This window comes from Molothrus ater, chromosome 8, assembly GCF_012460135.2.
Source record: "Molothrus ater isolate BHLD 08-10-18 breed brown headed cowbird chromosome 8, BPBGC_Mater_1.1, whole genome shotgun sequence".
NCBI lineage: Eukaryota > Metazoa > Chordata > Aves > Passeriformes > Icteridae > Molothrus > Molothrus ater.
The window spans coordinates 15,752,420-15,767,671 of NC_050485.2; the positions used below are offsets into that span (position 1 = coordinate 15,752,420).

General features: G+C 46.2%; 1 protein-coding gene across 1 annotated transcript in view; it reads left to right on the forward strand.

Moving 5' to 3' along the window:
- The first annotated feature begins 5,382 nt into the window (after positions 1-5,382).
- Positions 5,383-15,252, forward strand: part of GRID1 (glutamate ionotropic receptor delta type subunit 1) — a 485,687-nt gene continuing 475,817 nt past the window's right edge. The window contains exons 1-2 of the mRNA XM_036385574.1: positions 5,383-5,666; positions 7,738-7,893. Of these exons, the coding sequence (XP_036241467.1) occupies positions 5,588-5,666; positions 7,738-7,893 (235 nt within the window). The 5' untranslated portion in view covers positions 5,383-5,587. The remainder of the gene's footprint in view (positions 5,667-7,737; positions 7,894-15,252) is intronic.

The window sequence follows — 15,252 nt, forward strand, 5'->3', positions numbered from 1 at the left end:
ACTTTTTTGACCTGCCAAAAATAAACATTCTGTGTTTCCCCTATACCTCCTAGAGAAGTAGGACAGCTGACTGAGTGCAGGAACTGAGGAAAGGAACTTGATGTTCTTGTTCACCCTTAAATTAAGAACTGAATACAATGTTCATGCAACAGTCCACTCAATTAGTCATGAAATGAATCGGTGACTGTGGTGGGAATGGAGCCCAGGAATCATGGCCCCTCTGCTCCAAAGGCTGGACTGCACTGCCTTTAAAAAAGTATCCCCTTCTTTGAGTAGGAAATTTAAGATATGCCATGACACTTTGCCCTACTCTTTGGCTTGATTTTTTTTTCTTTCCTCTACGGGACAAAAAATACAACAAGCAAAGGCTTTGGTAGAATAATGTTTTAGGTCAGCCATACAATGAGAAAATGGTGTTTCTGCAAAAGAAAAATCTTCATTTCTACCCTTCTTGGAAACATGACTATGAATTATGAAGTCCATTACAGGGAATCTTTTCCTGAAGAGCACACAGATCCCTGGGAAAATATATTCTGTGTGACTGCCATTAATGCTGATGGGGTCACTGAGAAGCCAATTCTGCACCTCGTTTGTACTAATGGTTGCAGAAACACACTGGGAAACAAACAAATAAACAAACTCCACCCCAAACAAGAAAACCCAAGCCACCAACTCCATGACAAAGCATTGCAAGAACAAAGAGAGGCCTTACCTACTGGTAGAAATGGCCCATTGTGAGACAGTCACTAAACATAATATGGTTTAGAATGGACTGCTGAGAAAGATCAGGGATTTTTTTAAGGTAAAATTACTTTTCCCTTAGAGTACTTTCCATTGTGAGGCTTTCAGAGGACTCTGCACGCACAAACTGCATCAGCATTTAGTGACGGCAAAGGATTGAATTAGTGCAGTTGAAAGGTCTCTATTCTTTGCCTGAAATGCAGAAAGGGCAGCATTCAAGTTTCTGGCTTGTAGCAAAATATTTCTGCTTACATCACTTCTTGGTGGACTTTGTAGTGAGGCAGGAGTAAACACGAGAACAGTTACTGGGTCATGGCTGGAGGGCAGAACTTTTTAAATGTATGTTTCCAGACTTCTCTGGTTCTCTGCTTCGCCATGCAGCAGCATTGACTTTGCTGGTTTTGTTACTGTCTAGATGGGCAAAGTGCAAAGTAGCAGGATTGTGACTTCTCCAGAGTCTTCACCCAGCTGAGGGGAACTGCAGGTTAAATTCTAGTGGCTTTCTTTTTCCTTTGTCTGGCATAACCACCCTGCAGCTTCAATTGGCTCTAACAAAGCAAAGATGTATTTTTATGGTCAGGTGTTGGGAAGTTTTATAATAGTAGAAGTACTGGGATATGTATTCACAGTGAAGTATCTGTAAACATAGGTGTCATTCTCTGCCTGTTACTTCCTGTGAGATTGGTCAGCGTGTATTTATGGAGGCTGAACAAGAAATGACATCTGGGGCTTTTCCTGTTGTGATTTTTCCCTTTGGGATGTGCTTGTCTCTTTGGATTGCTGTGATGGCAGAGGACAGCTGTCCTAGCAATGTCTCATTATCTGTAATAGGCAGCTCATTGAACAGCTCATGAGACTGGACTGTGTGTACTATGTGGATGGATCAGTGAGGCATGCAAGATGTTTTTGAATGGAGTTCCCCTGGAGATGGTTTTATATTGGAGAATCTCGTAAATTGTTTTTTTCCCTTAGATGAATACCAGTGAAGCTAGTTCAGAGATTATCTTGATATGGTTACTATTAAATTAGGAACAATTGACAAACACTTTTACTTGGAGAGCCTGCATTCTTATGCAACTGTATTGTAACAAAAGATGGCAACTATACCTACTGCAGCTATGGTTCTGATGATGTCTTTCAAAATGTGCCTCATTCTTGTTATGGCAGCACAGAAGGACAGAGCCCTGGGCACAAGGCTCTGAGTGTGGCATTGCACAAGCCTTTCAGTCACCTTCATAGGATGTTGTGTGTTTCTAATTGCAATGCAGTTTTTGGAGCGTTACTCCAGCCGCCCTCTTGTCATAGCAAAACCCATTTGTACAGGTTTGATCCTATGTTCATTCAGACAACAGAAATGAGCCCAGCAATAACTTGTGATAGCTCAGCTCAAAATCACCCCAGTGGTTTGCAAAGGTGGTAAGAGCTGTCTGAGATGTGCACAGAGTTGCATTTGTTGCCGCAGAGTAGAACTGTGACTATGTGGCTGTCGCTTGAGTTGGGTTTATACCTCACATATTTCTGTTGAGATGTCATTCTTCTGTAAATCCAGTGGCACCTTGTGGAATAATGTGTCATGAGTTATCCCCTACACAATAATAATGGAATATCACAGCAGCTTGGAATACTCTTAATATGCAAAATGTTTGCAAAGGGATTGGCCTTTTAGTGCTGACTGCTGCACCTAAACAAGGTACACCCACTGCAAAGTGTCAGCGCTCCCCCAGTTGCAAACGAGGAATGGCAGGGTTGAAAGGAGTGCTCTCATTTGTATTGGGCTTAGAAATATAGCATTGAGAGCTTGTTTGGAAGGAGGAGAAATCATAGGAGAAGTAATTGTTATGAAAAACATAATCCAGGCCAAAGTTGTTGGGATTTTTTTGTTTAGAAAAAAAAAACAACTTGGAGAGGAGAAAAAAACCCGCAGATAATATGAAAGAAAAGGCAATAAAGGCAATGCAACCTGAATTAAAACCAAACACAATAAAGTTTTGATGTGGCAGCTTTTCATCTTGCAGAGATGAAAATTCCAAACTGAAGCTGCAATTCTCTTTGCTGTGGTGGATACTTTTAGGTCTCATTGTACTTTGCATGTTACATATCAGATTTTATAGTATTTGAGACTTATTCTGTGCATTTTTCTGGTTTGTTTTTGACTTCTGACTGTAGCCTTCTCTCTGGTTTTGGGGCCTATTTCAGTTGGTATACTTTACTGTATTCTGGTCTCTTGTCTTTTCCCCTCTCCCCCCCCCCCCCCCCTTGGCTGGGACTGGATCCTTTTCTGCATTCAGAGCATTTGCTCTTGGATTTCACAAGAAATTTTGTAACTTGTCCAATTTACTGGGTTTAGAGATTTAATATTTTATATTACTATTTTTCTATCACTAAAATAGCACCCAGAGGCATCCCAGCTGAGGTCAAGACCTTGCTGTACAAACTAAAGTAGGAGGCAAGCCTGCTCCCAGGTGCGTGGAGGGCAACTGGTGTTTGGGTGCCTGCATAAATCGTGGGATTAATAGCTGCATATTTCTACAGGTTTTAGGCTAGGATGCCAAAGCACTTCTCACACACAAATAAATTTAGCCTCCTTTCCTCTATGAAAGTCAGAGACTTGGTTCTGCAGTAACACTTTCCCCCTCTCTAATTCCCACACATGTACTTGTTACTGACATATATATGACTCTGGTCAATATAGGTGCTTAACTTTTTAAAGAGCCTGTGTAAGTCACTAAGTGCATATTGATTTGAAGCAAATGTAAATTAGAATTAATTTTGACTTGCTAACGTAGTCAAATAAGGAACATTTCTATTGATCTCTGTCCCAGAAGCCAATTATCTGGATTAAGTGTTTTTATTACGTGAAATGCAGAGTATAGTATACATCATTCTGCATTGATCAGTGTGAAATTGCATATTTAAGACAAGGACTGTAAGTAAGAGTAGTTAACAAATGATTTATTTTTAAAAAGCATATCTTGTTTTATTTACCCCCTGCTCTTCCCTGTTCGAATGCTGTGTTTGTAACTACCGCTGAATAGGAGGCTGTTGATGCATGTGGATCAACAGGGATTCCTGTTCATATCATTTCCATTTCAGCTTCCTTCCCTTTCACTCTGCTCCATCTATACTGTGTGTTCCCCCTCCCTTCTGTCTTCCCAGCCCCCTTATCCATATTTTCTACTCCTTAGTGTTGAGCAGTTCTTGCCGTGCTCTGCATGAAAAAAATGCTTTCTACATTGAATAAACACATTGCAGCGATCGCTCCTGCAAGCAAGCGCTGCTCAGCATCAGGAGCATTTATTAGTACAGGTGAGGGTTTGAAAAAGTGTGCTGAACACACATGACAGGGATGCTGTAGCCAGTGCCAGGGGTACGGGAGCCGCCGGCCCCTTTGCGGCCGCTCTGCCGGGGCTCAGCAGGCGGCGGGGGCCGCTCCTTCCCCGCCGAGCCCCCGGCTCGCCGGTGCCATCTCGGGAGCAGGATGCGGCCACGGCGCGCTGTTACCAGGCTTGCGCTTCGAAGACGGCGACCTCCAGGAATCGCTCTTCCTCCCGTTATCCAAAGACTGACATTATCTGTATGTATCACTACAGCGGTCCGTGCCTCAGCCCCGCAGCAACTTAATAATCTTGGTAACATGCTGCTCTCAACTCATTTTCTTGGCAGTAGTTTTAATTACGTTTCGGGGCTCCTGAATGAATTTGTTTTCTCTGGATCCTCGGTATATTGAGACGCTTGTCACGTTTGTGTGCCTGCAATCACTGATGCGTTTGTTTTAGGGGATGAATTAGTCTTCTGAGCCTGAGCATGTCCAATTTATGAATTAGATTTCATTGAAAGCTAGAACAAAAAAAAACCAAAAAAAGGTTCTGCTGTACCACTTTTCTTCCCCACCACCTTGTCCCCAGCACGGGGATATAAAACCCTTGCATTTCCATTTCTCTCCTCAAACACGGATCGTGTCCCGGGCTCGAGCGTGTGGAAGGAGGAAGGGGCATTCCCTCCTACTCCCGCTTCGGCGCGGTGCCTCCGCGCCGCCCCCCGTCGCTGAAGTTGGAGGAGCGGCAGCGGGCGCAGCCCCGCGCCCTTACCTGCGGGGGCGTCCCGCGGTGCCGGGCCGGGCGGGGGCTGCGGGAGGCCACGCAGCGCTGGCCACGCTCCGGGCAGCGGCTGCGGCCCCGCGGAACAGCCTGCGCCCGGCAACCGGGAGCTGCCCACCCGCCTCGCATCCCTGCGCTTGGAGCATCCTTTCCCTACCCCTTTCCTCGGGTGACATACATTATAGATAAAGATATATATATATGTGTATATATGTATGTAATTCAGGCTCTCTGTAAATCTCTTCCATCGCGGGCAGCTGCCCGGCCGGGCGCTCCCCGCAGCGCTGCGCGCTCGCCCGGCGCGGCCCGTGCGCCCCGCTGCCCGCCCGCCGCGCCGTGCCCCGGCGGCACCGAGCGCCGAGGCTCCGCAGTCACGTGGCGCGGGGGGCGGGCGGCGGCGGCGGGGGGGCCGCTCCGCAGTTCGCGGTCTGCCGGCGCCCCGGCACACACCGAGCGCTGGAGGCTCCGCCGCGCCGCCTGCCAACCCGGGATCTACCTCCGTGATTTTCTAGCCCCGGTTTTTTTTTTTTTTGGGTTTTTTTTTTTTTCCTCCTCATCACCCGTTTCCCTCAATCTTGGATAATTCTTGGAGTGCTGGGGGATTTTGGGATTTTTTTTCTAAGAGGGGGGTGTCTGGGCATCTCCCCCCCGCGCCCGCTGCCTTGGTCCACCTGCCCTTGCGCCTTTTTTTTTTCTTTCCCCCGTCTCTCCACCAAACCCGGGCTGATGTGCTGTGCGAGAGGCTGGAAATGGAAGTGTTGATGCTCTGGCTTTTCCCCTGGATATTTCAGTGCGTTTCAGTGCGGGCGGACTCCATCATCCACATTGGTAAGAGAGGGAGCGGGGGGGGGTTGGAGAGGGACGCGGTAGATAAATAAATATATAAAGGAAGCGTCTCGTTTAGCCGCGATAATGTCACGGGCAGCGGTGGAACCCAACTTCGCGGAGAGACAGGAGGACGGATGCGAGGAAGGCAGCTGTATTCTGCCCGCGGTTGTAAAGTTAGGGCCGAAATGCCGCCTGTGCGCCGGGCAGGGGACCCGCCGGGGCCGCCGCTGCGGTCTCCCATGTGGCTGGGGAGTCTGTGCTTGGACCTGTTTGCGTGGAAAGGCTTTCTTCCCCCCCCACCCCCCGCCTCCTCGCCACCGAAAACAAACAACCGCCCCCATCACCCGACCAGGAGAGAGGCATAATCTGAACGTGCTCACAGGGAAAACTTTTGGGGAGATAATCCCCTGGTTTCCATCCCCTGCCGTAGCAGGTGTCAGCCAAGGCGGGATGCAGGGGGCGGAGGGGGGAACTTGGCTGGGAAAGGGTTAGGAAGGCGAGCTTTGCAGCGGCTCTGTGTGAGTGTGTGCGTGTGTGTGTGTGTCTATGCGCGCAACTGTTGTGGTTTGAATAAGATCTCATTAAAACCCCTGGGCAGCAAGAAGGCTGGATCAGTGGGAGGAAGAGAGGGATGAATAAGAGGCAAAGGAAAGGCTGATATGAACTTTTATGGCTTCTGGGAGCAAGGCACGGTGATGTCCGCGGGAAGCCTAGCAAGCAAAATCGAGGCTCTGCAGTCACCTTTTGGCTGGTGTTGAAAGGTACCAGCAGGAACGAAAATGAGGATGTTTAGGGGCGGAGAGGGGGGAGAGAATCACTTGTAGAGGATGATAGAGGAGGAAACGGGAGTATGTCCGGGAAATGAAAAGCAGTAATTCCCACCAGCCTTTCGGGGAGAATGGGAGATCAGAAAAAGGAGGGGGCCGGGGTAGGAGCCATCCTGGCGAGGAGAGGCTCCACGGATACGGGAAGAAAGTCCCGTGTGGACCCGGGGCAAGAAAGGCGAGAAGGGGAGCAGCCCTGTAACAAGTTTCCCGGCACGGACGGCTCCGGGGCCGGTGGGAAGGAGGCTCCGGTCGTCGCCGCTCGCCTCCGGAGCCTGGGGGCGCAGCCAAGGCAGACAGCATTGCGGAGCCATTAAGGAGACGGGGTCAGCCCTGACCGCAGCGGGGGACTCCGGCCCAGGTGCAGTCCCTAGGGCAGGGCAGATCCCCCCCCGGCACCGGGGCCAGCGCCGCGGGGAGGAAGGGAGGCGGCAGGGCCGGGGTAGAAGGGTGGGTGAAGGAGCCTCCGCGGATCTCTCTCTCAGCCCCGCTTCTCTTGCGCCTGGACCGTGTCACCTCGGCTTCTCCCCGCACGAACTTCAGCCGGAGTGCTGTTTGCTAACTGAGTGCTGGGCAGGTGCGGGGAGCTGCTGTGTGCGGAGCTGGGATGCACACGGGCAGTGCACGGAGGCTCAAGCCACAGGCACGCACGGTGTGAATCAGCAGGACTTTTCCAGGCTGGGGACTAATGTTTTTTGCTTGTTTTGTTGCCTGCTCTAAAGATCTCCCAGCGCCGCGTAGAGCAGGGCACTAAGCCTGGCGTGGGCACACACACGCTCCGCGGAGAGGGATTTTATGTAACACACATCGCCAGATGTTTTCACGTTAACTGCATAAACAGGACAGTGAAATTAAAGCTTCCAGGTTACTGGACACAAATCCCGGCTTCACGTTCGTGTGTGCTTCTAAGCCTCAATAAAACCGCGGCCCGAAAGGGAAAAGCATCCCAGGGACAGGCGAGCAGCGAGCAAAAAGTTGGTGGAGTTTCCAAGCCTGCTCCCTTTCCCGTCACTGGCGAAGCAAGTCCATCACCCCTCCGTGCCTCTGGTTCAGGGCTCCGTAATTGCCGGTGGAGCAGAAGCGACCGGGAGGAATGCTGCGCTGCCCCGTGCCCGGGACGAGGCCGCCCACGTGTGTGGCCCGGCCCCACCCGGTCCGTGCGAGCCGGCTTAAGCCCTGCACTGCCCAGAGGGGAGTGGGGGTCCTGGCCAAGCCCTCCTCACCCTCTGCCGCCTTCCTCCCCTCAGGTGCCATTTTCGAAGGCAATGCTGCCAAGGACGACGAAGTGTTCAAGCAGGCGGTGTCGGATCTGAACCTCAATGACGACATCCTCCAGAGCGAGAAAATCACTTACTCCATCAAGCTCATAGAGGCCAACAACCCCTTCCATGCGGTGCAGGAAGGTGAGCGCCTCGGTCGGCACCCACGGCGCGGGGGGTCGGGTACGCGGACGGGACGGGGCTGAGGGAGGATCGTCCCGTCCCATCGGCGGGGAGGGGCCGCCGGTGACAGCCCGGACCTGTCCTGGCGCTCGGCTGGAAACTTTTCTTCGGTCGGGGGTTGGCGCTGTCTTACAAGGAAAGGGGAGGGACGGCGCGGTGCGGCGGCGGCGCCGTGCCCAGCCCAGGCGGGTCCGGCCGTGCGCGCAGGGTGCCCGGTCTGGGGCGGCAGCCGCGCTGCGCAGGGACGGCCGGACAGGGCAGGGCAGCGCAGGGCATGGGGGGCTCCACAGCAATCCTGGCTCCCCCACTGCCGAGGGCAGGCAGGGCCACGTCGCACCGCTGTCCCCGTGCTGCCAGCAGGGCCACGCGTTGGGACAGGGCACGGGAAGGGTCCCGCCCGCAGGGAGGAGGAGGTGATGCGGCACCGAGGGGCTGGGCAGGGGGTCTGTCTCCGGCCGGAGCGGCCGCGGAAGGTGCGGGCACTCACCGGCATCTCTCCCCGAGCATCCAGGGAGGCAGGGCCGGGGCGGCAGCGTGAGCGTGGAGCTCCCTCGGGGGGCCGGGCAGGGGTGAGGGAGCCGGATGAAAGCCTTCCCAGAGTTTGCAAGATCTGAAAAGTAGCTCCGTTGGTAAATCATTCCAATGAGATTTAATTTTTTTTTTCTTTTTGGCAAAAGGGAAACGTTTAAATTAATCAGCTTGCCTTTACAAATAAGACTTTAAAAAGATATTATTTGTGATTTAATGAAGCGAAGGTTAATTATGGCCTAGGTTATTTAAGAAGCTGTATTTTTCAGTAGTAATTATTCTAGAAACAGAAAGCTATTTATATACCCAGACTAGAATATTTAAAAAATGATTCATCACCAGCCTTACCCTTAGTTTTACAGAGCACAGCGAATCTTTCCCGGTATGAAGATTTGCATTAATCCATATGTATTTATGTCTAAGTTGTGTACATGTAAATTATGGCTACAAAATTATACGAACTGTTAATTTTCATGAACTCTGAGCAATTTCTTCTGCTCGCTCTTCTCAGAGTAGGTGCTAGTTAATATTATCTGGAAAAACAGCAATATATCTCTTTCCAAGGGCCTCATCCCATTGACAGTAAGATTCCTTCAGCTGCTCTGAAAACTTAGCAAGGTGCTATGAAAAAAAATCTTTATTAAAATGGGAAGAAGGGGACTTGAAAGCAAAACTCCACCCACATATTCAAATACCAGAGGAAACCAAAAATCTCTAAATACTGGTGGGTTGATTTATTGGCAAAGAATAACTGAACAATTGGATCTTCTTACATTTGCAAAAACTCAGTGTCCTATATTGGAGCTTATTCATATTCATGGAAGTGACAGTAGTTGGCTGGCTGAACAATAGCTTTCAACAATGTCTCTTCTCAGAAGTAAAACTGTATGAAACCATTTTGAATGCCTGGCGATCTGAGCTGGCAGTCTGGTGGATGGGGTCCCTTTGCTCAGTTTTGTTAAAAGCAGGAAAGCATGACCTCATGGAGGATTCTTCTTGGTCTAGTAATACTTTTTAAAAATTGAGTTATTTGCTAACCTCGAAGGTTGGGGTTGCATTTATGAAGACTATGATGAAAATAAATTATCTCTGTTGAATTTTCATGCTGCATCCACAGAAAAGGGCCTGGTCAGATTTTCAGCCATTTTGTTACAGGTACTTTGTGCTACCTGAATGTATGTAAATAAAGATGTTTTCTACTGCCCCTTCCAAGATGCTCTTTGACTGCCCATTGCAGTTTGAATTGCTCTTTGATGAACTGATAGCATGCTGGAGAATTAAGTGGTTGATGATTCTTCACTATTCCAAAAAGAACTTGTTCTCTATCGTTGCTTCCTTAAGGCATATCAAGGTGTTTTCTTTTGGGAGTATTGTGGAATGATCCTTTATGCAAGTAAAAGCTTGCCACAATGGGAGGCCTAAGAAAAATGTCTGACTCTGCTCAATTTCCTGGCTTGCTTTGTTGGTTCAGGACAGGTCTTTTTTTTTTTTTAATTTAAGATTTAATTTCCTACCTTTGAAATTGTCATCCATGTGGGCAGAATAATCCATGGGGTGTACAAGTTGCTGGTCTGTTCTTACTGCGTCTCATTGACCAGTGTTACTTGATGTTGTTCTGATTATTCAAAATCTCATTGTATCTCACTGTTTGGATGTCCTGCTCATTTTTGGCAAAATACGGCATGTAGTAGTCAGAACAACCTGGAGCAAATCCACTGCCCAGACTGCTCACAGAATCTTGCTGCCACTACATAAAACACCCTGACATCCACATTATTCTTCTGCAGCATCTTTCCAAGCAGTGGCATGGAAATCAATGTTGCAAGCCTTAGCTTCACAGGGATGGAACTTTTTTTACAAGTGAAAACCAATTTGGAATAAAAATAGACCATTGTCTATCACCACCAGTATAGTTCACGCAAGGAAACCAATCAAATTCTGTTTTTATTTGCAGTGTCTTTTGCACAGTCCTGTAAGATGACATTGTAAATTATCCTTAAGTCCTTTTAAAAGAGAACTTTAAAGAGAGACCTTCATTTCAATGATATTGTACTGGTAGAATTACAGAAAGTTGTCATTCCACATAACAACGTCTATTACACAATGATGAAACTTCAATTACTGACAGAGATAGTTCTAGCATATGTTTGTCCTGGCATTTACTGTGCAGTTAGAGAACATCTGCATGAGTAGGAAGCACAGAAGAGTAGTACCAGCAGGGTTTTCTTAGAGGAGCAATGCATTCACAGAACTGAAAGCCAAACAAAAGATACCTTGCTTTTCATTCAGAGTAGTTTTCAGTGCTGGATGTGCAGAGACGTATTGCTAGATTTTGGGGAAAAATAAAAAAAACTCTAGGGACTTTGCTATAGTGAGATAAGGGAGCTATAGTTATAGTCTCTGGTGACTGAAATTGGTAAATAAAATTCAGAGATACTTTTTCTTCAAAGACTTGGTGGACACTCATGCTAACGGTTGTGTCAGGTATCAGAGAACTGCAATTAATAAAAAGTATAAATTTTGTTTCCTTCTTTGTCTTTCATTTCAATGTATATTGCATAAACAAGATCCTGTTGTGACGACGAGTAATGAGATTGTTTTGGTCCCATCAAGCTCATTCTATAAACAAAGTGCAGCAAATGGGTGCAAGGAACTCCAGTGGCAGGGGATGACACAGTCAAGAATGAACGGACCCTGGTGTATGCATAAAATAGGCCTGTTTTGTCTGCCCTTGCAAGCAGTCATTGCATTTGGTAGAATATTGCTTTTATGTATGTGGCAATTACTTGAGGGAAAAATTGTTTTTCACTGACTATTATGGGAGGAAATATACATGGGGAATCATTGTTCTTTTCATGTGATTTAGAGAAATAAGCTCAAACCACAAATGTAAAGTTAAACTAGATTCTTGCTTCCAAAAGCGTTATGTGCTCAGTTTCAGTTAAGTGATTGCAGTGTGAGCTTGTTTTTTTGCGGCCTGTATTTAAACTAGTGCTGTAGTAACCTTTTTGTGATTCAAGGATTCAGATAAGCTCAAAGCTACTTTTTAAGCTTTCTGTTCAAATTGAGATTTCTGAGCCTGTCACTGGCACTCAGAAGGGACTGCGTGCATGACGTATGGGTGGCAAACAGGTTTGTGGATGGGCTTGAAAATGTGATGGCATGTTTAAACTAAAAAAACCCAAACAAAACTGACCCAAACTAAGTTTTTAAAATGTTGTTTTCAAAGCATTGTTGTTTTCATAGTTAGCTGTAGGTCAAAACTGGGACATGAGAAAGCTAATACTTGCCATTTGTAGCACCCTTAGGAGAAGGGATCCAAAGGAGCTTGTTAGTCGGAAACTGCAAAACTTTAAACCCCTTTTTCTCAGTTGATGATGCTTACACATCTATGGAGCTTTCCTGGAGCTGAAACTTGCTGTTCTCTCTGCTTAGCAATTTCAAATGAATTGTTTCTAATTTGAGAGGCCTTGTATGTGTGCTTGTTGTTGTTAAAATGCTGTCAGTTCTGGAAACCAGAACAAATTTGGAAAATCGGAATGTGATTTGAGAGCAAGAATGGTGTTCCATAAATGGATTTATTGTCAGTCCCATACACACTGCTGTGGTTTCAGAGCAACTCAGAGCTGCTGAGTTTTTGGGTGTCTGTGCTGTATGCCATTGAGCGACTGTGATCTGTTATCATAGTCTGTAGCACTTGGTAATGATATGTACTTGACATAAAATAGAATAGACAGAATAGACTATTGGAAATGACCTACAACAATATCTAGTCTAGATGCCTGAATAATTCAAGGCAGACCAAAAGTTCAAGTGTGTTGTTAAGAGCAATGTCCAAATGCCTCAACCACTGACAGGCTTGTGGCATCAAGCACCTCTCTGGAAAGGCTGTTCCAGTGTCTGACCACCCTTGCAGTAAGGAAATGTTTCCTCATGTCCAGTTGAAAGCTTCTGTGACACAGCTTTGAGCCATTCCCACACATCACGTCACTGGATCTCAGGGAGAATAGATCAGCACATGGCTCTTGATCTCTCTTGTCTCAGCACATATATTTAATGTTACAACCACAGTTGCTTTCTACAGTTTTATTTGTTGAGAAGGTGTAAGCTGATCAAATAAGATGAAATACAGATCTGGAGAACCAGACTCAGCAGCTCCATTGCTATTTACATGTATTTGTGAAATACTGCATGTACAAATTAATAGGGTTTTTTATTATTATCATTATTTAATTTTTTTAATTAAAAAAAAAATAACCCCAAACCCGAAAACTTTATCGATTTGATTGCTCTGGCTTGGGGAATTGGGTGCATAGGTAGGACCTATAGGCTGTACCTAGATTTTTAAAGTAAAGCATTAGAAAAAAATCTCATCTGCCAGAATTGCAAAGGATTGGTTTATATCGATGTACTGTCAGTTTTTCTCCAGTGTTTTCTCTTGAGTCTTTCACTGTCAAGTAACTTTTTACCTTTATCTACTCTTCTTCCATGCTTGAACACAGATTTCAGACTCTTCATTGGGGTGTAAGGTCTTGTTTGGAAGTTTTGACAGGTGCACTCCTAACTCTCTGGAAAGCAAATACTGTTACATACCTTTTTCCTCAGTTTAATACCAACTTTCAACAGCTTTTAAAAGCCAACCAGAAAGCATAGGTAGAGGTTCCCACCTGTGGTCAGAGAGGCCTTGCTGTGCAATGACATGTTTTTTTCTGCTGTTTCTCTGCATTTAAAAGCTGTTGCTCAGTGGGGTGAATGGGTTTAACAGTTTTACCTCCTTGGGCCCTCTGAGGTCAGACCTCGACTTGTTAAGAACTGCCACAGTGAAGACATCTGTGACACTGTCATCTCATTGTGCTTGTGTTTTTATGCTCCACATTTGTGTGTCTTGGTGTAATATGAACAAGAGTGTTTTCAGAGCTAATGAAAACAGCAAATTAAAATGGCCATCTCCTGATATTCTTGTGCTTTTGATATGTTGAAAGCAGGGATGTGCAGTAAGGAAGGGAAGGAGTTGATTGCCCATGAGGGAGTCCCTTTGGTGCTGAGGATGAAGGAAGGCTACAATCTATGGGTCAATATCTATATCCCCTTTTGTTTTGTTGGTTCATCCTTCTTGCTGTTTGTTACTTGGTAGCCAACAGCTGTTCTGTTCTGGTCACAGTTCAACTGTGGGTGCAGAATATTTGGTACTTCTGGGAGGCAGTCCCGCTGCAGCATGCCCCTGGTGTAGTTTGGGTGTTTTTGCAGGCTGTACCAGGGTTAGTCCCACCCCAGCCACGTGCTTTGCCTTTGCAGAGGCCCCTGTCAGTTCTTGCTGGGGCTGGGCTGCCCAGAGCTTGGTGTGACACAGTGTCACACACCGGTGCTGCAGGCACTCAGGGGAGCAAGGACGTGTCACAGCTGAGCATCCCCAGGGAGCAAGAGGCTTTCTGTGGAAAAGAAGTGTACCTGCAGTGTAGATGGGACCTGATTGGAGCACCTGGTCCTGCCCCAGCTTGGTGGAGTCTGGGGGTGGAGAGGAGGCCACAAGAGGCATTTCAGTCCCTGCTTGCTGTAGGATGACAGGGTATGCCTTATTATTTTCATGCTTTGCAGTTAAAAGACTTACTTAGTTTGAAAGAGGTTTTTTTTTTTTTATTTGGTTGTTTTTTGTTTTTTTTTACTTCCTCCATCTGCAGAGCAAGTTAAGTGCATTTCTTCTTTCTTCTAATTGCAGACTTGCTAATACTATTATTTCCACATAAGGTGTGGGTGACCCATCTATTTTGAGGGTCTCATATAGAAAATTAGCTGCAGGTTAGGCTACAGTTCTTTTTCAGTATGTAATGGTCTTTCCCACTGATCCTGCTGCTGATCTTGCTCATTTACCAAGGAGCTGCAGTTGGGTTTCTTATTCTGGGATTTCATTATGGAAAATATGCTACTCATTAACTAGTATACTAGAAATTATCCCAAAAGAGCAGAAATAAGCAGTGTTCATATAAATGTATAAGCAGTGTTCATATAAATGTTAGGGAGCATGTTTCAGGGTTAAAGATTTTCTTTGTGTTTTGCTTATTTATTATTTTTTAGAGAAAATAATTTTCTGAGTACTTTGTTTGTCTGTGGCAGCTGTTCTCAGTCATTAACGTGGAGGAGGATCTGTAAAAGTGAAATGAGTACACAAAACCTCCTCAGCCTGATATAGTTAAAATAATGGCTCAAGAACAGGATCCTGAACTGTGAAATAGAATCTGGATGTATGCATATACATGCTTGCCCATATACTCTGTACAAATAATTTAATTGCTGGACTTACTGTAATGTGTCCAGCAGGGAATATGCCTTGAGCCTTTCTGTGTTCAGAGTCTTCCAGCTACAGATGATTAGGGGATTGACTATCTAAGTATTACATTTTGAATTACATCTTTATACTTGCTGAATGAGATGAATTTAATATTTTGATGTGATTTATCATGCTGAGGTTGAGCCATACAGTGAAAGTAGTTAAAGCTGCACGTTCTTTGAATAGAGGGGATGTCATGTTTATTAAAACTGTTTGTGGCTTACCACAGTTGTTTACTGGAAGGAAAACAAAACAAAGCCTCAAAGCCAAGTTATACAGCTATGATAGTGCCCGACTGTAAGACTACAGCACACCAAGACTGTAGCTGAAACAGTTACTTCAGATTTGACTTTTTGTTATTTCAGAGCAGCCAAAGTCTTTTTTTAGGCAAAAATCAAAATGTTTCTCATACTTTTATTCATAATAAATTTCCTCTGAGGGGAATTCCTGCTGTGTCTTTATTTGTC